The 24,405-nt window shown below is 37.6% G+C and overlaps 1 protein-coding gene across 1 annotated transcript in view; it reads right to left on the bottom strand.

Moving 5' to 3' along the window:
* MOXD1 (monooxygenase DBH like 1) overlaps positions 1–24,405 on the bottom strand; it is a 49,958-nt gene that overhangs the window by 1,301 nt on the left and 24,252 nt on the right. Inside the window, exons 5-11 of the mRNA XM_066180477.1 lie at positions 16,672–16,851; positions 14,280–14,382; positions 11,469–11,635; positions 9,577–9,768; positions 6,873–6,932; positions 5,046–5,188; positions 1,895–2,063 (exon numbers count right to left, since the gene is read on the bottom strand). Of these exons, the coding sequence (XP_066036574.1) occupies positions 1,895–2,063; positions 5,046–5,188; positions 6,873–6,932; positions 9,577–9,768; positions 11,469–11,635; positions 14,280–14,382; positions 16,672–16,851 (1,014 nt within the window). The remainder of the gene's footprint in view (positions 1–1,894; positions 2,064–5,045; positions 5,189–6,872; positions 6,933–9,576; positions 9,769–11,468; positions 11,636–14,279; positions 14,383–16,671; positions 16,852–24,405) is intronic.

Here is a 24,405-nt window from a genome sequence, read left to right as displayed (position 1 = left end):
GACTTCATCAATGTTGTCATTATTCTGTACTGTAGAAAGAAAACCCAACTGAATATTGACTTATTCTTAGCAAACACAACACAAAACTGAAATTGAAATAGGGACCAACTCTATAGAAGGATGAAGGTATTTTCAACTCAGTTCCTCTGCTAGAATTTTTTTCAGCCTTGTAACAACTCAGGTATTGTTTGGCCATTCAAGTTAAATCGGTTCCTGATTTTGATCAGGATGGTCATTTAAGTGTAATACCACTAATAAAAGAAGGGAAGGGAAAGGAAAGAGTCCTAATCTTAGCTTTGAAGAATATGCCCATGTCATTTGAAAAAGGAAACTATGAATAAGGAAGAACTAAAAACTCCCAGCTCCAGTGAGGTCATTCTTTGACTACATTCTTTAAGTTGTAAGTATTGTTCCTTCATCGTGTAAGATAAAGAGGAACAGCATTTTCCAGAAAGTGTACCATTAAAAAAGCCTCAGCTTATCCCCTCTTGATAAAATTTCTGTACTTTTCATCATCTTAACCTGTCCTCTGACAAATAATCAGTGAAAGGGTGGCTATGCAACTGCTACTAGCCAGCAGCTGTAAACGTAAAGAAGTTTAACCAAAACTGGTGAACAGTCACATGTACTGTCTGTCTACAACTACTTTTCACAGGAGGTCTACAATGGGAAAAACAATACTAGAAAAAAACAGAACTTCTTCAATTACTTATAGCATACAATACTCCTTTGACATCCAATGGGCAGAATAGTCTGACCTATGTTGGAAAAATCCAAGAATGCTGCTGCAGGAGGAGCAATTTCTTCACCACCTGAAAGGACTGTGTGACACAATTTGAGGAAGTATGAGATATCTTCTAAGGTGAGGAGAATGAGTCAGAAGCCCTTTCCTAGGAAGAACTTCATCAGTAGTATCTCACAGCAGCACTGCTACACTGGACTGAAATCACAATAGGAAATAAGCCTGTACAATGAGACTGCCTCTCATCCTCAGCAGAAAATCTCAAAAAAGTAAGAGCCTTGACTTTGGAGTCTGTAGAGGAGTTCAAAGAGGAACACATATTTTTAAGCATCTGTTTCAGGGATGATATTACATGCACTAACCATTCTTTATAAACACACATCAACATTAAAGATGACAATTTTTCTCAGCAGTGTCCTGGTAAAATACCAATAGATACTTAGACTAAATAATAATTTATTGGGGAATTATCTATTTTTCTTATAGTTCTGTTCATCAAGACAATAGGGAAAGTAAAACCATGGAAGATAAAATCTTACTAAGTTGCACAAAGGGAACAGACTATCCAACTTTATTTTTCTGGCCCAATACTATAGACAATTCTAGAACCATTAGAAAAGTGAGAGTTACTGGAAGAATGCTCATACAACTTTAGGTTGTCTATATGTCCAAGTTAAGAAGATAGATTCCTGAGACTTCATTATGCAGTCAATAAGCTTCCCCTAGGAGGTGTCTCAGAAAGGAAACCTGATTTAGGGATTTTGAATCAACTGTTGCAAGACCCAAATATAAGTCCCTGACCATGGAGGCAGCCAAGGTAGAACAGCTTTCTGGTGTGGTCACTTAACCTGGACACAAGTGGCTGCTCTCTGACCAGTCCCAGACCCACCAAAAGGCTCCATCCTCCTATTACTGATCCCAAGTGCTGATTAAAGCTCCAACTCTTCTATTCTTTTTTAAATGCCTCTAGAACTCATGTTAGGTGAAAGCACTGGTAAAACATTCTTATCTTTTGTTATTGTATGTAAATGAAATATAGCTGTGTAAACATCCTGAAGATGTATAATCAGATATTTATTCATATGCATTGAAACACAGTCAATCAAATTAGTTTCATGGCATCATTGCCTCCTTTTCAACACTCAGACTTACCGACCATTCCGCATTATCTGTTTTTGAACATCTCACATTCACAGGTAGTTTAAGCACAAGTTGATTATAGGAAAGACCCTCTGATCTGGACCATTTGAATTTGTTCATTGCATCCATAAAAGACAGGTTTTTATATTGCTTAGGACTCTTGATAATGAAAGGCCAAGTCCTAAAGAAAAATAAACAATTACATTAAAAAAATAGATAAAAACTATAAAGTTGAAATGAATGAGTAAAACTTTTGGAGAATCTACTCAGAAAAATAAATGCAGTACTATGATGTATATTATGCCTAGCTCACATTCTCAGCTAAGTTCTCTTCTACTGAAAACTGATAAGAGTTTCATTGATTTTGACAGCAGGTCAAAAGGTACAACTGCTCATGTCAGCAGCTAAGTACTTGCTGCAAGATGCTTTTAGAAATGAAGGACTTCGAGAGTTACATGGTTCTTTTCTGATCTTCAAACTGAATGCACAGGCAATACAAAGCAGATCATCTGCTGTAACTTCTCAAAAAAAAACAGAAACAAAAGGAAGCCACACCCTCTCCTAGGTTTGGCAGGCCAGGTTGCCAAGAAACCTTTGCCTTTAGAAAGCTGCTTCCAGATGGTTCTGCCAAGCTCAGGTCAAAACTGAGCTTAGCACAGCAGTTGCTCTGTAATGCACTGGTTGGCAGTAGCAGATAATAACTGGTGTCGTGGACATGCCCTTTGGCATATTCCTATAAGCTGGCTGTAAGGGCACTTTTGGCTAGGGGTGGTTTAGAGACCTGCCGTGCTGCTCTGAAAGATCTATCTGCCCAAGTGTGAGAATCCTTCCCATGAACAAATGGGGACAATCTCATTTATCACCAGCTAAAAACATGGAAAGAGAAGGAATGAGATTTCATGTCTTTCATTTAGTAAAGAAAACTAAAAAAAGTATCAAAGGAAAACAATAATAAAAAAATCTATTGTTTCTGCTTTCTCCTTGTTTGACTTTACTGAGATGAATGGAAACAACATGGTGGAGGGATCAAACTTTTACAAACCCAAAGTCAATACAGCTAGTGAAAGAACAAAAGTATCTAAAACCTTATCAAGTAACCTAATTAATACTGTGGTTGGAGCATAAGTTATCTTTTTAGAACCCTTTAGACAGATCTGTGTTATCTTGCAGTAGGCTGTCTCTCAGTTGCTTTGGGGAAGTTGCCTATGCCGGAGTTCTGCTCCACTCAACACCTAGGCATAGAGACTGTAATTTTGACCAAGTATTTTGGTACTTGGGCCACTACTGTGGCACAATGTCCTGGGTTGTAGTATAGGATGTGCACAAAGTATTCACCATCTTCATGAAGTGTTGAATCCAGGTGGGGCAGTGTTTTCCCAGGTCCCCTCCCTCTGAGCCATTATCTTCTGTTAGTGGCCCATCAAATGCCTTGCTGCATGACCCACAGATAACTCCCTCCAGGAGCTATCTCTGTTTAATGGGCCATCAAGGACCCCCTGCATTACTCATCATCCCATGGTGAGATGCTCCGCCCAGGGGGAGGAATCAAGCATTCCCACCTAGATATAATCTGGGGTTTGGGACAGTCCAAGCAGCCCTTACCCACTGGATTCCCAGAGGACTAGAGCTACCAGACCTTTCTATGGGATCACTGCTTCAGGAAGACCACCTCATCTGGACTGCTTCCATCACCCTGCTCAGGTTGTATCCTGACTCTGTCAGTGGTCTTTTGTATTACTACATTTATTTTATTTTACTTTTTATTTTTTCCTTTCTTCCTAGTAAATTGTATTTCTGACTTGGAGCCTCTCACTTGTTTTGCTTTCAAACCACTACACCCAATCACTTTCATCTCTGCTCCTCGTGATTTAAACCATTCTCTGTGCCACCAGACAGAGGAAAAATGTTTTAAAGTGAGCCACAATGTCATAATCCTACTCCCAGTTTGCATTTGTGTGTAAGTCAAGAGAGACTTTGGAAGAGTCAGTGAAGCAATTCCAGTGTTAGACTGACACAAGAGAGATGAGGATCAGGTCACATATCCTTAGGCTGACAGAGTTTAATGAAACAAGAATTGTGGATTAGGTCATAAATACTAGAGGCATTATTAATCTCCTCTTCTAATTACTATTCCATTTGTGGCAGACAGTCTGCATACTTACTCTATTCAGAACATCTTTATTTCCCCAGGCCAAATGTGCATTTTTTCCTTAAGTACAGTTATCATGAATGAACACTCAAGAGAGCATACATTTGTTAGAATATTTTCTTTCTAAGCTCAGAAAGACTCTTTTAGATAGGACTAATTTAGAAACTGTTCTCCCTGTATTAAAAAGAGGTTGTAAATGGAAATAGTGTGGAAAATTATGTAGACATTGATTGCACTGTGACTTCTTTCAAACTCTTCTTCCTTGAATAAAAATTTTAGAACTAAGACCACTAAGCCTGTACATCAAATTATTTTGCAATAATAGATTTATATGGTTTGTTAAGATAAACTGTATAAGCAAAGATGACTTTTAAAATTTGTGATGACACACTATTAGTCTATCCATTTGATTTTAAAATCTTACTATTACCTTAGCTTACTGCAACTAACAATACAAATGTAATTCCTCTTTCACCACAAAAGGTGCATTCAACTTTTTATTTTTTGGTTATTTTTCTGTATTTCATTCATTTGGGAACTTTACACTTTTGACTGTTCTCACCATTTACAATCTACAGCTGAGGTGCTTTAATTTTAAGCACTATATGGAACGCACTTTGTCCTCAGAATTCCTGTCAACAAATCTACACAGGAAAATTAAATAACAGTGTTTACAAACTCCTTTTCAAAATTATTTCTCTATATATGAAACACTGACATGTTTTAATAAATTGATAGATTTAAAATATTGATATGTAGCCTTTTTACAGATGTGGTGAAAAAAACACCCAAAACAACATGAACAGTATTATTTCCTTAAAAGAGGAAACTGCTTTTCTATCAGAAGAAAGAAAGATGCAAAATAATTTGGCAATATATTGACAAAAAAAGTGGCATGAGTGAGCTTGTTTCTTTTCTTTCTACCAAAAAGAAAGAAAAGTTGTATAAAAATGATGCAAAAATCAAAGAGACAGAAACAGAGGTGCTGCGCATATTCATAAACATTTTACATACCTGACTGGTCTATAGATTTCCTTAACACCGATGAACTGGAGCTGTTCCATTATATCGGGAATACTCGCACACCGGGTGAGGTTGATTCTTGGGTAATAGAGCAGATATGACAGGCACATTTCATTCCTGGTGCTCAGACCACCCTGAAAATGGGATCTTTCTTTAATCAGGGTAGCATTGGAATCCCACAGATTAAATCACTTGCTAGCATTTATATGCTAATGAATCAGGAGGCCAAATCTGACAAGTTAATCTTGTACATGAGGTTATCAAGTAGCAAGAGGTTATTACATAATTAATCAATAGGTTTTAAGTTAATAGACATCAGAAAGAACAACTGAGAATAAAATAAGACTCATATTGAAGTATACTATCTGAGAAGTCCAAGTTGGCTTTCAGTTGCCCACAAGGTAGTTAGATTTACCATGTTTCAAAAGACTGGAATAGATGAATGAAAAAACCCTTGTAGGATAAGTAATCTGTTGAATAAGAAATTAAGTGAGCTTTGCCTAGTGAAATGGAGGCTGGGATGGAATATGAATCCATATGAACTCAGGTTGTAAGTACATATGCCAATAAAGAGTAAGAAGAAAAAGAATTATTTAACAGATAATGTTGACTTAAGAAAAAATGAGCATGCATTATAAAATCAGTAATTAGAATAACATTTCTAGCTAACAGAAGAAACAGACTTTCAAACAGTCCTCCATTGAGAACCATGGGGCAAACAACTAACTTAAAATTAATCTTGGTAAACATCGACAAGATTATAAACTGCATGTTCCTAAATCCTGGGTTGGAACAGTTCCACAAGTCTCACAGAACCACAGGAACAGGAATGGAGAAAACAAAACACATGAGCCAAGAGTTAGTGTGGTCACCACACAGGAAAACAAGACAAAAACTCAAAAGCCTTCATTCTTGCTCTTTTGCTTTGCATTAAATAACTACTGCATGTGCCTACATGCAAGCCAGGATTCAGGGAAAAGTATCCCTTTGCTCTCTGGATGCCAGGAACAGTTCTTCCCTGCAAAACAGACACTCCTCAGGTCTCACTTCCCAGAGGTCTGGATCCAGAATCAGCCCCTGGCACGGGCTGCTATATCCCTCCCATAGACATAGTGGGTTTGGCATCACTGTGTGTTTTCAGCCAGCTGGCACAGTCCAGCTCATGTCCAAATTTACTTCACCTCCAAAGCCCAGTGACTGCACTGCAATGGCCAGTGCCTGGCCTCTTTTACCCTTTCAAGCTGCTTCTGGGAGACTCTGCACTGCTGTGTGCCAAACCAGAGCTGGACACCCTCGGTAGGGAGGGGTGGTTTCTCAACTCTTCTTCCCAACCCAAAGGACCTTCATTCTGCTTGGATTCTATGTTAGGCACAAAACTAAACAGTTGTAACACATCCTGGTCACAGCTTATCTAAAAATCAATACATAGGAACTGGCAATTACAACTTCAGGGAAAAATGCATAACAAGTTCATTAAAATAGTTCACTAGAGTACACAGAATTTGCATGTTAATACATGTTGTGAAGAAAGCAGTCCTTATACTAGAAAAGTTTGACTTCTAAGGATTTTTTGTGAGCAGACCTGCTCATTTTTATAAACTAGTCATATGAATGCCTTATGCAAGAGGTCAGACTAAGATCACAATAGTTCAGATGACTTTAAAACCTAAGAATCTATGAAAGGAAAGACAATACATAATTATGTGTACACAGGCATGAACAAGTAAATTCACTTTTTAAAAATAGTGTTCAATGAAAAAGGTTTTAGTCCCCAATATTATCTGTGTACTTATTTTGATCCACCAAAATTTTGCTTACCCATGTCATGCGAATTCGGTCCACAGTACTGTAGTGGCATTCTGTGACCAAATTATCCCCCTGAAATACGAAATTTAGGAAGGTCACAGTTCTGAATTTTATCAACATCAGCTTCAGGTAACCACAGATGACAGCAAGCACTTATGAAATAAATATCAGAGCAGTGGATACGACTGTTTCATAGAGTGAAGGGTTAGGTAACTGCCATATGTTAAGGCCTTGGCACTCTGCATTCATATTATCCCAACCTCAGGGATCACCCATGGATTTAAAAGGAGTCTTATTAAGATTGCTGTCTGGATTTCTTTTAAAATAGCAATGAAAGTACCCAGTTATCATCCAATTCTCTGGAAACTATACAGAAGACAATGTATACAAATGATTATTGCTCCAAAACTCATCCAGTGTTTCTTTATCCAGGCTAATTTACACTGCCAACTTCAACAGAAATATTTGGCAAATGAGGAAAAGAAGGCTTTCTACACCACAAAAACAACTATATCTCTGCCAAGCCTGGGAGTACAGGAGTGGCAGGTAAAGACTTCACTACATTGACAGAAATGTGTGGGAAAGGCGGAATACTTACCTTCTCAAGCACCTACAATTAACTTTTTGGTGTCTTGACAAACTGATCTACTATTTGGTAATACCTTCACTCCATGTACCTAATCAAGTACAAATCTGAAAATCACCATGAGAATCAAGTGGATTTTTTTTTTTTTTTTGTATCATCATCTTCCCTTATCAATGTTTATTCTTCCCTAAAAAAAAGCAGATCACCCTTCAAAGGCTGAGAATTTCTCCTTTCCTACAAGCTCTTTCTCCAGATCAAGGCTAGCACAATCTGTACTCCAGACTGCTGGAAGGAGGTGCGTCAGCCTCATGTCAGCCAAATGGAGACAGAGGTTTCTGAAGCAGTGTGAACTGGCACAGCGTCACTGCTTCCAGTGGGAATATGCTGTTCCCGCCAGTGAGGTCTCTGGCTCTCGTATCTTATAGACTCGATAACATTCACTAAAATTGTTCCTTCTGTGAGACTAGATCTGCTGCTTCCAAAGGGAGAAGAGAGTGCTACTATGTGAAGAAAACAAATAACCTGGACTCCACAAGCTGAAGGAATGATATTCTCTCTTTCCATAAGCTCTCCCAAGAATGTAACAAAAACTTCCATGAAAAATCATACTATTAGTTAATTGATTAAACTGTTCTCTGAATTACACCAGATGATGTATGTTAAGCGGCACTGGTAGTTTTGCATAAGATGAAAATAATGAAAAGCATAAAAAATTGGTTTTCTTCAGAGAAAGAATTCCATCTTCTACTCGAGCTGGCTTTTTTGTCAAGTTGCTGTTGCTATCAAATACCCTTCATAGTTTTTTTGCTGTCCATCCCCTTATGTTCTTGAATTTTAAGAGGCCTACTGCTATAATTGCATGGATTTTCCTAAAAATATTACAGGCTTTCTCTGTAAACCTGTCATCTTCTGCCAGCCCTCTTCCTGAACCCTTCAACCTTCTTTCCTGAAGGAGGTAACACCCGGTTGTTGTTGAAGCCCCTAGACTACAAGCAATTTGACTTCAAAGAGTAAATTCTGCACTTCAACATCCAGGTTTTGCTGTAGAAATTAAACTATAAAGTTAGCATTTTAGCTTCTTGTCTTCAAAGCAAGAATATCAAAGTCTCACAGTGTGGGAGAGGGAGAGAGAAAGGGGCTTGAAGAGAAGCCCCCGAAGTTTAAATCATAGGGCTCCTGACCATACTTGAAGTTCAGTCATTTTAATGGTCTTTTCAGATCTGTCTCCCTTAGTGGTTCCAACTGTAAACAAATTCCATTTTTTGACATTTTGCATCTGGCAATTTAGTAACATGCTTGTTCACATGCATCAGGACAAGCTGCTCTGCTGGTCAGATCTGGATCACCCAGACTCTCAGCACTAAAATTTCTGTCATCATGCCAAAACTTGAAAAAGATACTGGGTGGAGCAAAAGAAGAGTGAATAATTTTTAAATGAGTGACACGGAAAAAAATACACTCTTCTCATGCAATACCTATGCATAGCTACAGCTTTATAATAGTAGTTAGAATACTTCTACAAGTTATGTTGCATTATTTTCAGGAATACAGTAGATAGAGTTGTATGATTTCTTCTTTCAAAGGGTTTTGTTTTCCAGTGAAATATCATGTGGAACATGATACTCTCAACAACAAAAACTGTGAAACAAACAGAAGACTTGGCTGATTTTTAAACATGTTTGTAAGGCTGGATACTTGCTGTGTGCTAACACTGAAGATATGCTACTTGGTCCTACATCTCTGTAAAGCCATGTGGTGGCATTTCCATCATTCATCTTTCTGGATGCATGAAGATGGTACAGCCATCACAAGGGATTTTCTAATCTGCTTTGTTCAAACATTTGTGATAGCAAAGTTTAAATCAAGTTATTATGGATATCAAACACACCCAAGGAATAGCTCAATTTGGTGAACGAAGCCAGTTCTGTGGTGACTCATGTGGACACTGCTGAGACACTGAAACTTTAATGCGTTAGTGACTCTGTGATAAGTGGAAAAATTACCAGAACATCCAAGAATTCTATGATGCTACACTAAGAAATTCTGTAGCAAATTTAATCCTAAAGGTGAGAAAATGTTAGGCACAGGATCTCATAAACACTTTCAGGAAAAGAATTAAGAGTGTCGTACTGGCAAGATGGTTCTCTCTTCTTTCAGGTACTGAAACTCCTGGAAGTTGAAATCAAACTCATCGTCATAAGCAAGTAGCTTTTGCTCCTCGCCGTTGTGGAAGTGGCGCATCCTGATAGCTCTGCCGGCAAGGTGAGCGTGGAGAAGAACTGCAAACACCTGAATCCCAGCAGGTCTCTCAGCCGCTAGAGCCTGGCCAAGAGAAACCAACACCATCAGTGCTCCCAAGTAATGTAATGTAATGTAATGTAATGTAATGTAATGTAATGTAATATAATGTAATGTAATGTAATGCCATCTACAAACAGAATGAAAATACATTCATTAATGTGTCGCTGTTACGGACACGAAAGAACCACACTCACTTGACAGACTGAAGTGAGGAAAAGAGAGAGTGTTTATTATCACTTGGGGTTTAAATAGGATTTGGAGTTTGATTCAGGACTGGAGGACAAAAGGGACACCTCTCTGACCCCAATGGTCATCTCAGAAGTCCATCACACATTGGTATGTGAAAACAATCTACTCGTTTATGTTACATCTGTGAGAGACTCCACTAGAAATATGTAAACAGTCATCAGAAGGCTGAAAATCAGGGCGACATTAATGCATTTTGAATTCACTCAGTTTACTGAAAAACACAGCCTGGAGCAAAACTAAAACTGTAAGTGAAATTCACGGTTTATGTACAAAAAAGGCTAGAGTTTTTACTGTGATTATTTTTTATAACAAAAACATGTTTTTACTCCTAACACACACATTTTTAAAAATGAAAATCAAAAGGACTGCAAATAATTCTCAATAGTTTTAAGACTTTCAAGGGAATCGTACTAAAACCTGCACATTATTTTGGTGCTAATGGCTGATAGTAATGAATGTGGATGTTTATTGTGAAAAGGAATTTCTATGCACTTATGAATGATACCAAGAGATGCACTTTAAACTGAGAGATCCTCTACTTTCCATCTTTGAGTGAACTGGTAGTGAAATACTGTAAATTTACATCTAAAACTTTTTTCCAGGTAAAAAACATTTGCAAATTAACTTTTCCAAATTGACAAAAATCTGATTTCACTCCCATTCTAGCTGAGATCTACTGATCTAAACTTTGCATTGAGTATGCTCAACTTTAATTCTTGTTCAGAGCTCAAGGTAGAAATAATCTGTTATCACAATACCTTTCAAGAACAGCCCTAGGGTCAGAAACCTCATGATAATTGGTTACTCAAGAGTTTTAAGGCTGAAAAATGCCAGGACAATACATAACATTTAACACCACCAAGAACAAATCTAAATTTTGTATCTAATTCGGCCTTCATTGTAAACCTTGTTATTAACTCAACCTTTCTCTATAAATGACAAAGTACATGAGAATCTCCCATTATACATTCACCACAGATTTTAGACTTCTATTACCTGCAGAGATATTTAAGTTATCTTAATGAAACCAAGTACTTGATAAATGTAAAACCTGTTCAGGTCTTCAGTTTCTGTGGTTGGTGTAAGAATACCTTTCAGGCTTTCATTTCATCATTAGAAGCCTTTTTCACATACACAGGTCTGAATTAGCCTCAACTTTTTTTTCTGGTCTAGCTATTCTGAGTTATTAATAGCTTTGCCACAGAAAGCAGTGTATGCTTACATACTGAACTCGAAATTAAAACATTGCAAGCCCTGTGTCATCCATTATTACTGAAATAAGTAAAGCAGCCTGAGTAGTGAGCGTGCCAAGTACCCAGTTCAAAAAGACAACCTTTTGGAAGACAACATGTACCACTAGATGCCTTTGCTCACATCTTTTAACTGTAACTATCAATCTACCCAAGAAGTTCAAGTGACTCTTCCAATTATGTCCATGAATGAAAACCAGTGGATTTAGGCAAGGGACATACCTCTTCCAGACATTCCAGTGTGCAATGACCCTCTGACACAAATTCAGGCATGCCTGGTGGGATATTGTGAAAGAGGCTGACCCAAAGACCAGCTTCAATAACCCCAGCATCGTATTTCCTTAAAACTGGAGTATAAATTAGCCTCAAACCAGAGTTATCTATCAAGCCTGAAACAAAAGAACACAGTTAGCCATGGCTAAAAAACAGTTTTTTTAAAGGAGAAAAAAACCCCAAACTAAATTGTTTCATTTTTTTCATGCTATGTCATAAATTTTCTACATGAAAATCAAGGAATCAACCTCAATAACATGGAAATGAGTGAAACCACATGCAGGATGTGTTTTTTTCTCCTCAAGATTTTCAAGCCACGTGCTGTCTTCTAGTTGAGAATTTTAGCTATTTCTTCATCTGGGATCCTACCATTCATTATATTTTCCCTTTGCTTTGGATTGCCTGTTACATTACAGCCTACATGAGGTTAAAAAATACATCCCTTTTACAATCTCTCCAATTAAGAGAGCATCAATTAAACATGAAAATTGCCTTACTAAATCCCAGACTTGTAGACAATACCCCCACCTTGAATGAAGTAGACAAGAGAATTACAGAGTATTTCAATGTTCCTCTGACTCAAGGACTTATCTTGATTTCAAAAATTAGTTTAAAGAACCAAAGCCCACTGTTTGGAAGCTGTGTCAAAATAATACAAACCTATTTTGTTCACCCACATATGTTTAGCCATATGTGTTTATGCATCTATTAATAATTTATGTTGCCTTTATAATCTAAATGCTCAGAATATTTGTCTTCTATTAGTCATTTTTATTAGTCAAGATATACATAAAAAAAAGATTAATTTGTGTTTGCACAGGAACAACATTCTATTAGTTCATCTGTTCATTTCTTGGTATTTTTGAGTAGTAACTGAAATAATTTCAATTTTGAAAATGGAAAATGCAAAAAACATATGAAATATCTCAGAGAAGGTAAGATGCCTCCTAGTGACCTATATTAGTTTTCTGAAAAACAAAACAGACATAGCAGTGCCTGAAGCCAAATTTTACATCAATATGATATCAGCAGTCTATTTTAAGGTAAGCAAATGGCAGAGGGACAGAGCAGAGACTGTTACCCAGTCACTAAAACACCTAAGATGGAGTAGTGCATATAATTATTAAGGAACAAAGTATATGAACTGTGCATTGCCAACTAAGAATGGTAATCAGCCATGTTCTGCAACATACGAGTCACATTTAAGGTGATATATCATGTCCCACAACATCCCAACTTTAGCATTTGGGAACACATAACCACTCCCATCTTGGAAATATCTGTACAACCTCATCAACTTGAATTTTTCCTTTGTGGTATTTCTGCTTCAGAAATTGTTAGAGGTTGTTAACTTCTAAATGTCACACACTCTTATGTAGGCCACAACTCTGGTATGTCAGAGTTTCTGATCAACAACCTCAAAAGAGGCCACCTTTCAAATGAGAAGTGAATGTTAAGGACTACAAAACCAGAAACAGTGAAACCCATCCATGTTAAACTAAAAAATGTTTGAACTCCTCCTATCTGTGAGCCAAGAGTCACTACCAATCTGAGTCACTTAGGAAAACATTACCCCAGGTCACAATGTGAGGTAAACAGTGCAGCCTTTCACCACAAGACCCAAACTGGGAAAATGCAGGTGCCAAAACACACAAATGAAGGTGACCCAGTAGTAGGTTTGCTGTTTTGTCAGGAGAACTCATTTGTCCCCACCTGAAGCAGATGGAGCACCCAGGTGTACACTCCTGATCTTGCCAGGGAGGAGAAGAAGAAGGCCTGGATTACAAACATCCTGCTCTGCCTACACTATCTGAATTTTCCCAGGTCTCTTGGGACCATCCGAGCAAGGTAAAATTGTTCCTATTGCTTAAAAGGAAACAAAATATTATCGATTTCCAGTTTTTCATTTGTGTTACTTTATCTAAACCAACACTATCATACAGCACAGTCAATTCAAACAAAATGATGGATTTAGGGACACAACCAAATCAGACATAATTTTTCAGCATGTGACTTCCTAGGCTTTCATGCAACATTTGATGAAAAAGCATACAATATCAATGACGCAAATGAAGTTTATTGTATCCCACACACTGAAAGCAGAGAGTCTGTCACTGAATTAAAAAAAAAAATCAGATAATTAATTTAAAAGATGAAGATGGGAAACGACAGTAAGGCAGAATGCCATAGCCCACATAGCAAATTTTATTTTAACACATGGGGGTGTAAAGAAAGGTCAGTATACTATGCTGCATTGGATTTTACTCAGTTCATATGTAGCAACCACCACAATATTCTCAGGTACAGTAGGTTAATAAACTTCTCTTTCAAAACAAAAAAGTATCTTTCCCAAAGGCATCTTCAAAGTTCCCCTGATTTTCCTGGGATCCTTGGTCTCTTCCTTTTAGTTCTTCTAAATATAATTAAATTTCAGAGGCACAATTTTAAAACACTATTTTAAATTAAAAGCTTACCTTTTAAGATAAACTGACTTTACTCAGTGAATGGTCTACAAACCTGAGCCTACACTTTAGAAACTGTCCACAGTTCATTCAGATATTTATCTAAAAAAACACTGCAAAAAAAAAAAATAAAATTCAAGGGCAGTGGGAAAAACACTGTGAACCAGGAACTATTGATCAGGAAAAAATAACCCTTGTCTTTTATTTGCTCTGTTTGTCATGCAGTGGAGGGATGAGCACTTGTGCGTGGTACATTTTCTAGTCTGGCATTGTTTTAAAGACTGTGAGGCTTACCAACCTTCTGTGAATGATGGATTGTCATAATGCACCTCCATAAGGACAAACACAGGGTCGGCTGCTGTGCCAATGGATAAGCCAACATGAGGAGGGTAGGTGAAGCCCTAGCAATAAATACACACAGAAATCAATGAAGAGTTAAGGTATTTTCTGCCACACTTAAGAGTTAATTTCACTTTGTTAGTACATTGACTCCTTCGTGCAATGATACAACCATATTAATCATAAAATTTACAAATATAGCTTCTTTTACAGATTTCTGAACATGGCATTGTGATAAAATTTACCTGTTATGTACTCAATAAACTTAATAACTATGTCAATATAAAATAGGAGATCCCATGATTCCCAGAGGACAAGGCTCTGAGCAAACTAGTCTAATCTCACCTCTGACCCGGCTTTGAGTAGGAGGCTGGATTAGAGACTTCCTGAGGTCCTTTCCAACCTGCATTATCCTGTGATCTTATGATTATTTATTCTGTATTTATTGTTTGAGCAGAAAAGAAAAATTCCATTTTAAACTTATAAACATTGCATCATTAAGCACGTAGTTTGACAATAAAACCTTTATGAAGAAGTGAATCAACATTTTAAATGTTCCCAGTTTCAAAAAGCAGTAATTTCCAGGGAATACTGAGGTTGCATGTAATTAACTGGCTTTTTGTGCACAAGTAATTGTATTCTAAGTAAAATGATCTGCACAATAAAGGTGATCTTCATGGCTATGCTTCCATTACCACGCCAATAGTGCAGAAGTAGCTCTGCATGGTGAAACATCTTGTGCTGGACCCACTCTCCCCAAATGATGCTCCTCTGGATAAGCTCTGGTCAGGTCCCATGCACTGAACCTCTTTTATTGCTAAAGGTGCTGGGTTCACCCCTGCACATTTATTTTAACTTCATCCCAGGGAGGCCTGTGCAAATTCTCAAACCACTCATGATGATAAACAAAGTGAGGATACCTGGGAGACCTGCTTCAAAAGCTCACTCCCAATTCAAACCAAAATACCAGTATCTCCTAAGTGAACTCATTTACCAAATTCACTTCAATTGGAATTAATCTGCACTATTTCATTGTATATAGCTAATATTTTAATATTCATTTGATATTCTAACTTTCTGAAATCTGCAATTTGAGATTCCAACTTTCTGATGCATGATGGACATTAATGAGTTCATTGTAGTATATAGTAAAAATTATTATCACCTTCATTCTACATAAAGGTAGGCTAAAGTTAGTGAAATGGGTACTTGGGCAAAGCTGAATGTAACCCAGATCTGTCAGATTCCTCTCTACAGACCTTTAACAACAGGACCAGCCTTGCAAAAAGCTCCATAGGACTTGTCAAATAATAATTTATTTATATGAATTTTTAATTTCACTTAGATTAAGATAGTTGAAAGTACAAATACTAGGTCAGAGCATAGCTGATGGCAAAAATGCACAAAGCACACACCAGGGATAGTGCTCATAGTGAATTAAACTTCTTTTGATGGGTCCACGTAGCAACTTCTGCTTCCTCACACAGCAGCATTTGCAGATGGGTTTGGTCTGCAGGCTGGTAAATTAAGGTTCCAGAAAGTACCATCACCCCAGTCCCTCTCTGTGCCCAAACCATCATTTGGGTGGGCACACAGTGAATCAAGGGTGTAAAGAGCTGGGATTCCTTTGGCAGTCATGCTGTGTTATGTCAGCTGAAAGCATTAACTGAAGTCTAAATTAACATGCAATTAGCTGCAAGTACAGCCTGGGGTAGGCATGGAATCACAGCCTGTATTTTCTGTAGATATGCCCCACTGCCATAGGAAAGTGGTCCTTATGCTGGCTCTGCACTAACACAGGATCTCTCCTACACTGAAATGATGTTTCTTTGGACAGGTACGAAACTTCAGAATGGTAAGCCTGAATGGGGCAACAGTGAAATCAAGTCCTGGTGAGTCACAAAATTAAATAAATTAATGTACAACTTCATTTGGAGAGTTTTGCCTCTGTCTTTTATGAAGTCATGTACAGACACTGCTTTTCTTTCTGTCATTATCTAGAGGTAGCAGATACTGGTCATTGCTGGAGGCACTGTATTTCCACATCAGATGGGACAAGCTGATACAGTGACAGACTTCCATGCTCCAAAGCTATCTTCTTTCCCTAGGGCATCAACTCCCTCTCTACTGTTTTCATTACTTTTGGGTTGTCACTCAAGATGACCATTGCATTACATACTTGAAAGGCCAAGAGGAGGTTGAGGACTTACTGGTGAGGCATTTATGTGATCCTGTACCCTTAAAAACAGACAGATTAAGTAATCACTAATATACTAAGAAGAAATTTCACGATGATACACTCCCTCACAAAGCCCCACTGATGAACCATGCGAGGCAGACATTCATCCTACCTCTCCTCCAATGGCCCAAGCAAAAATGACCGTCTCACATGTAAGAAAAGAGTCCGGCATGTTGGGGTGGTAACACTCATGCCCATAGTCCAGAACACTGTCATTCAAATTGCTGCTGCACTGGTAGAGCAGGATATGGTGCACCAGGTTCTCATGGCCTTTCTGGATCAATGGCTCAACCTATCAATGGTAAAATGAATAGAAAAAGAAGAAGGAGAACATATCTCAATGTGACTATTTCAATGCAGGCATGAAGACAGGACTAAAAATTCTATGGTACTTTTATTTTAAAATAGGAGACTCAATCTTAGATTGTACTTAGCTTGAGATGCAACCTCAGCACTCTGCGAACTCAAGGAATGAAGTTTCCAAAATTTTTATTTTGCCCAAGTGCATCAATGAGGAGCAGGAAAAAAAATCTGCATCTGGACAAAACCTCTGTTATAATCTTGCTTGTTTTCTCCCATCCCAGTCTTGCACTGTCACTATATTTCTCCCTGCCCAATCTTGTTTAGCCACATTCCAGCAGGAGAGGGGATATAAACTACTCAGAAGTTTTCATTCCTGTTTCTGCCTCTTTTGTACTATTTCAAATTACAGCTGCCCATAAATTCTGTACATCTAGGGTGAGCCTAGAGGTTTACCCCACATTCCTCAGCAACTCAAAATGGACTTTAAAATTTTTTTGACATCTACAAGAAAGTAGAACTACTTTTTTTTTTACTCTGCTTGGTTGTAAAGACTTTATTAACATGAAGTAATTCTCGAGAGGTTGGGTGCTCCAGCCTGTTTATGGCAGTGATGAGCTGGAGGGCTCTCAGTGGTGCTCCGGTGCCCTCGGTTTAATTAGACCACAGAGCTTCCGCGTAGGCTACAATTATTTAATTTCCATGTAAGTGTTCACTCTCTGGTTGGATGGGTGATGTTAAATCATCTCTGTCAGACATGATGTCCCTGGGGTGAGAATTATTTTGCATTTCAGAACAATCATATTCCACAAAATATCAGCATATAGAAGACAGTATTAAAATGAAAGAAGCTTTTCCCTTGCTTTTGCTTTCAAAGATTTCATCCCATTCTATCATATCTACCTTCAAGTTCAATAAGCTAAAGATTAATATTTTCACAAGAAAAGTAAAGTTTTGATGATGCAACTCTTAAGATGCAGGGTGCCATGCAGTATTTCCTTTCAGTATTAGGAAAGAGAAGGTTACTTTAAACAGGAATAGAATATATATGCATCCTAAATTTGCATCCATTTCATTTAGAGGACAAGAACAGGGTAAGCAGGAGCAGTTTATTACATAATTAAAATATTGTCAACACAATTTCTTTCTCTGCGTACTGTTCAAACTGCTAGATCAATTACAAAAAAGGAAAGGCCAGAGGAGGCAGCCAGAGCTTGTGTGCATCAAGGCCACCCTTGCTGACATGAATCTGCAAAGTATATTGAAGTTGGGTTCTTGGGGAGCTCAGATGCTGCTGAGTACCTCCATGTCCACCCAAGAGGAGCACAACCCACTTCACTGCACTTAGAAGTCAGTGGAAGGATGCCAACTGATTCAGATGGACCAAAGTTTTATTCTGGAGGTAAGATTGAAATACTCCGTAAGGGATCATTACTGTTCTCAGTAATCCCTGTTTCAGTTAGCATTACCACCACTGTGAATTACTGTACTACAGAAGTAAAAGGTATTTCTGAAGAAGATGAGTCAGTTTTCCCATGAAATAAGAATGTATTCCCCAGTATATCAGACTGAATGACAAAGATTCAGAAATCCATTTCAGCTTGATGTTGCTTCTTCCCTCTGCTCCATCATACACTTGCAAATTTACCCAAGTGCTGCAGAGGCCAAACACAGTCATAAAATGGCAGCTTATACATTAAATACCAGAATGTACCTCAAGAATTTTGAAACTCTGTATACTGCGTATGTTAGTCGAGGAAAGGGTTATGGGAATATTATCGCTATATCTACCCCCAAAAAAGAGGACTTTTGACCCAACGTGATAGTTCTGCCTGCTGCTACAAGATCCCAGCACCTGCTGTGCTTACAATCACTACTTCAAAACCAGCTTCCCCTCAAAACCATGGGACATCACCAAAATTAGAAATTCACATCCTGTCATTGGTTTTTAATGTCAGTTACCTAAACAATTACAGCACTTCAAAAAGCAGTTTTGTTTGGCTTTCCTAAGTGAAGAAAAGAAAAACAAAAATTAGAACAAATCCTTACACATCTTTTCAATATATCTTGTAGGAAAACTTACACTCTTCAGATGCAGAAATAAATAATGAAGAGCAGCAGTGAAGTTATGCTTTTCACATGTTTTTACTACAACTTGGTTAAAGAGAAATTTCACTTTCCCCTTTTAAACAGCATATAAATAAGAAAGAAAGAAAACATTAGAATGGTCAAAATTGTATTAAAAAAACCAAAACCTTAGGAAAATCTCATTAATCCTGCTGTTCCAAAATGTATGGAAATATTTTAATGGCTATTTCCCTAAGGCTCACAGCATTATTTCTTAATGAAACAAGAGAAGGAAGAGGACCAGAGCCCTTAGACACTTCTCTGATCTGAAGAATAACTAACTGTATTTACTTACTAGAATAGCTTCAGCAGAAAAGAAAATTAAAAAATATAATCCCATATTCTATTGTAATGTTAAACTGGAGCAGGGGTTTAAATGGGCCATTCTACATCCCAGGTGAGTGCTGCCCTATTTACTCAACTATTAGTCATTTTAGCTTATAGAATAGGTTGGTTATTTAGGTTGCCTCACACTTCCTCTCTGACTTTCCACAAAGAACATCTGTACAGATTACTTTGCTCCAAGCCAAAAAGAAATTCCCAAACCTCTTTTTTTTCTCAAATAAACAACATCTTGTTTGCTCTGGTCACCTACTACATGGGGACACTAAAATGACACTTTGAGCCAAGCAATAAGATAAGCAATAATTGAGTAATTTAGATGGGTTGTAGTGAAAATGGGAATCCACCTTTCATTTTCATTAATTATGAAGAAACCTGTGACTTTGAAATGTATTTCCTTCCTCTGTCCTCGCCACTTCCTACCAAACTCTTGTTAGCCAAAGAAATAAAGAAGGAAACTGAAAGATGACTAAAAAGGAATATGCATATAACTACCTATCTTCCCCATTTTACCTCATTCTTTGAGGTTCTGTGGAATTTTCACTGTTGCTGGCATGCAAGGAAGACCCAGCTGTCAGGGTTTATCTCTCTGCCATGTTGTGAATAAGCCTGCAGAGATATTGTCCCACCGGGCACCTCGGTGACTTCTTCCCCTGCAGGCAAAGTGCATTTTCTGCTTGACATTTCCTAACTGCCAGAGGCATGGAGAACAAAAGTCCTACATCCACCCCATATCAAAATGCCCAAAGTGTTTGGGATTGCAAAACATAAGTGCATGCAACAAGGAAAAACCTCTCCTGTTTTTCATAAAACCTGCTGGAAGAAGATCATGGTTTATTATTCATGATCATTTGCTCTATGCTTCTTCCTGTGCACCCTTCTTGAAAGCTGGCCAAAAAGTCTTTCAAACTGAGCACACTGAAATACATGAACCTGACTTCCACTAACAGAAAAAAAAAAAAAATTAATAGATGTACTATAAACCCCCAGCACTTCAAATCAGGACTCCCAAGGAAGGAAGCATTTAAGATATATCACATTCAAATATAAGTGAAGGCACTGCCTTCTGCAACCACAAGTATGGGTTATGGTCATGGTGCTTGGTTTGTACTCATCAGGCAAGCTGAGAGGTTTTACAGAGCTCCCTTCATCTTAAGTACTGAATCTCTTACAACTTGTGAAAATGCTGACTTTCAAAATATATAAAATAAAAAAAAATTTCTAGTCATTATAATGTTAAACCAGATGACGTGTGCTGTTCACCTCTTATTTCAACAGAAGCCCTTATTTTAGTCAACAGGCTGCTATCACACGAATAAAGAAAATGTTTTTATCTGCCAGGGCCAGCTTTCTCATCCTCAATTTTGCTTCTTCTCTTCTCTGTTTCCTATTATCAGTTTATCTCTTGCACAAACTGAACACTGTCATACGTTTTGGGGTTTTTTTTCCCTTATAAAGCAAGCCAAAATTTTAACACAACAGTGCCTTGCATCTCAAGTTGATGATAAGTAGGATCAAGATATTAATGTGTGATGTATTAAATAGGAGGAAAATGCAAACAGTTCAAGCATTATAAGAAGTTAGATTTCCTACAAGTTCAAAACATCTCCAGAAACATGGAAATCCTTCTTGCTTATTCCTGCTTTTCTATTTTTTATTTGTTCTGATTCCTTTGATGGTAATAAACATGGTTTGTTCTTTAAACCTGCTTGTGCAAATGATGAAAGTTATTCAAATATATCCATAATCTCACCATAGTGTCCCTACTTAGAAAATATGGCCCACAAAATATCAGAAAACAAAAACCAGACTTTATTTTCATTTATAGAAATAACAACAGGTTTCTGATGTGTTTGCAGCAATGTTTCTACACTAAAATGTCAAAGAAAATTATGATTTTCTTTTTTTTTCTGGCTCAAACAGGTAGTTCCAAATTAATCTTACATTTTAAAGACACAATGGTACGGTATATTGCCATGTAAATGATTCTAAATAAGGCTGCAGACTTACACAACACCTTGTGTAGGTTGACAGTGGTGACACAGGGAAGAAAATTTAATTCTTTAGTCTCAAATGCAGAGTAAAAATTTGATTTTTATACTAGCACTGCTACATCTAGGAGAGTTAATCTGTGGTTGGTTCAATCATTTACATGAAATTGCTATGTCTCTGATTAACTCAGTGCAAAAAGTGATGGCTGTGAAATTGAGTACTGGCTGAGTTCACTTGAAAATTTTGCAGAAGACCAAGTTATAGAGTCTCTGATTTCTGCACTCCTCATCAGGAAGAACTATTACATTTTTACTGATTACTTTGGTCTTTGTACTTCTTTTGAAAATGTGTACCAAGCACATATATTAAAAAATTATCTTAGAAATTTTTTTCAAATGGTGACATGATTTCTTCTTGTTAGAATTCATCAAGATCTTTTCTGAGACTTTTTAAAAATGTAATTGTGAAATGATCAAATATTTATCTAAAACATCATTTTTACGGTTTTAGATTTTTCTTCAGAAAAGCAAATACTTAAAATATTTGGCTTTATAAAGTTGAGTCACTTTCAGAAAAAAAATCTATGTATTCCAGAGAAAAATTCTCAGTATATGGTTTTGTTTTCCTATAAATATTCTGAAAGAAAACCACCAAACATTTGCTGCCTAACACTGCTTCTTGCACAAAACCCAGAGGTGTGCCGAGCTACAACCAGAGCTGGAAACACGCCTCTAAGCTGGGGTAGATGCTCAAGTCCATGACTCCAGGGTGGACCAGGATTTGAAGTCTAACAACCAAACAGCTCTCTCATGTTACTAGAAGAGCCTGCCTACACCAGTGTCACATCTGGGACACAAGTCTGCTGCAGACTTTCTGCCCAGAGTTAAGGCACTCTGGGGTCAGGCAGGGACCACCCTCCCCATGCCTACACCCTACCCCATCTGTCAGAAAGCATTAAATTAATGCCACAGAACAGTTAGAGCTGAAAGAGACACTTCCACTGCTCAGCTGGCTGCAGTCTTGGATGGACTAGCTGCTGTAATCTTTCCTGAGATCATTCGCACGTACACAGCATAGTGCTGTTTTCCTCACTGTACAATCCACATCCTAAATTCAGTCATCACCTCCAACAAATCCCTTAAAATCATCTTTATACCAAGTGCTTCTGAGTTTATACTGTGCCACTTAGAAAGGTGTACATTTTGGTAAGTTAACTGCAGAAAGTCTGAGGTACAACAGGGAGCATAATTGCATAATATAATTATTCTCATACATATTTTTCATACCTTCCAGCTGGAGAAAAATATAACCAGAGCATTTAGTGACAGCCCTTGGTTTTTTGCATTTAAACAAAAAAAGAGATGTAGACATGAAAAAGGCCCAGGAAACAGAAACCATCTCCAACCTGAACCTTATAATGTGATTAGGTAAGGTTTCCCTGGAGGATGGAAATTTTCCAGACTGAAACTTCCATGCAATTTAGGCACTGGAATTTGTGTGATTTTTTACTTAATATGTGTGGAGGGTTGGTTTTTTGTTTATTTTCCCCATAGTGAGATTCAAATACCAGACACAATTTTAATTTGAAATAACAACATTATCTGATTGATTGAGTGATCGATTGAAGCCGTATTATTGGCATTTGGGCTTAACTGGTTAGAGGTATTCTTTTAAATGTAGAACAAAAATTTTAACATCACTGAGGAGGAAAGGTCCTTACCACATGAATGGAAAATCTTGTTCAAAGCACAGATTACTTCCTGTACTTGGTGTAAAAAAACAGGATTTGTTTAGCCTGTGACTGCGTTGTTCAACAAAGGCTCTTATTTAGGTTTTATTAGTAAACAGCATTAAGAAGTAGTTACCATACCTCTGTTTAAGGTTTAGAATTTTTATTGGAAAAGAATATATACTTTCAGGTAAAATTAAAATGTTGCTGTGCTTTTAGCTTGGAGAGAAGGCTATATATCTAAATTTACACAAATTCTTCTATCCCCATATAGGGCTACTAATAATCACATTGTACATCCAAAATTTCTGCAGGTCACTCTGCTTAACAACTTAAATATTTTAACTAAGAAGGAGGAATCAAAAAACATAATAAACAATAAGCCTAAACATTTAAAAACGAGAGTTAGAGATGGGTTTAGGACTTCTCGTTCTCTCTGCCATCAAGCCCATTCTGAAGTTCTTATTCCTAATTAATTACCTGGAACTCTGCCACTCATAAGGAGTTTCAGACTTTAAAGACTTACAGTGATTTAGACGAAATCCAAAGGAAGGATACCTCAAAGAAATACCAACAAAACACCGTTTCTGCTTGATGTATGCCTGAAGATTTAAGATAATGGATTTAGGTAAATAGTTAAAAAGTATAACCCTGAGGAGAAATCTCATAAAAAGCTCAGGTCAAGCAAAAACATGTTTCATTTGGTTATGCATGCTGGCAGTACACACACTGTACTCCCAAGCAGCAGAGCCACTGGCAGTGGTTGCGGTCTTCAGGATGGCCAGTTTCACAGCACAGCTGACACACTTCAAGCAGAATTAATTGGCAATTAATCCTGAACATCGTTACTTCCTTAAAAAACAATATCATAATAAAGTAATATGTAACCAAATACATTTCAGGCCTAAGGCCAAAATGGGCAGCCAATAAAGAGTTTATATTTATTCAAGAGGAACATATGATTTGAATAGTATAAATAAAGTCAGTGAAGGTACTCCCGTTTGTTCATGGAATCACCATCCTTGCACAGCAGCATCTATTTCTTTGAGGCCACAATGGAAGAGGTTTAAATTCTACAGTAGAACTGCAAAAGATCCCCTCAATCATGCAGCTAAATAACATTACACTTTTTCTCCTCCTGCTTGGGAGTGAGCGGGCAGCTTTGCCTGAAGACAGAACACATGAGTATTGACAGTGTGTCCCTTTCTTGTTGTGCACATAAGGAAGCACACTACCAGGAAACACGTTTTCTGAAAATGACATGCTGACTTCTCCGAGGGGCTACCAAAAGGTACCACCTGTGAGAAGGACCTCAGGCATTAGGATGGCATAGAGAAGCCACCGACCTGCACACCC

Source organism: Chamaea fasciata, unplaced genomic scaffold (genome assembly GCF_029207755.1).
Source record: "Chamaea fasciata isolate MVZ Bird 193981 ecotype frontalis unplaced genomic scaffold, bChaFas1.0.hap1 SCAF_3, whole genome shotgun sequence".
NCBI classification, from domain to species: Eukaryota; Metazoa; Chordata; class Aves; order Passeriformes; family Sylviidae; genus Chamaea; species Chamaea fasciata.
This window is presented reverse-complemented; position numbering and strand designations above follow the sequence as displayed.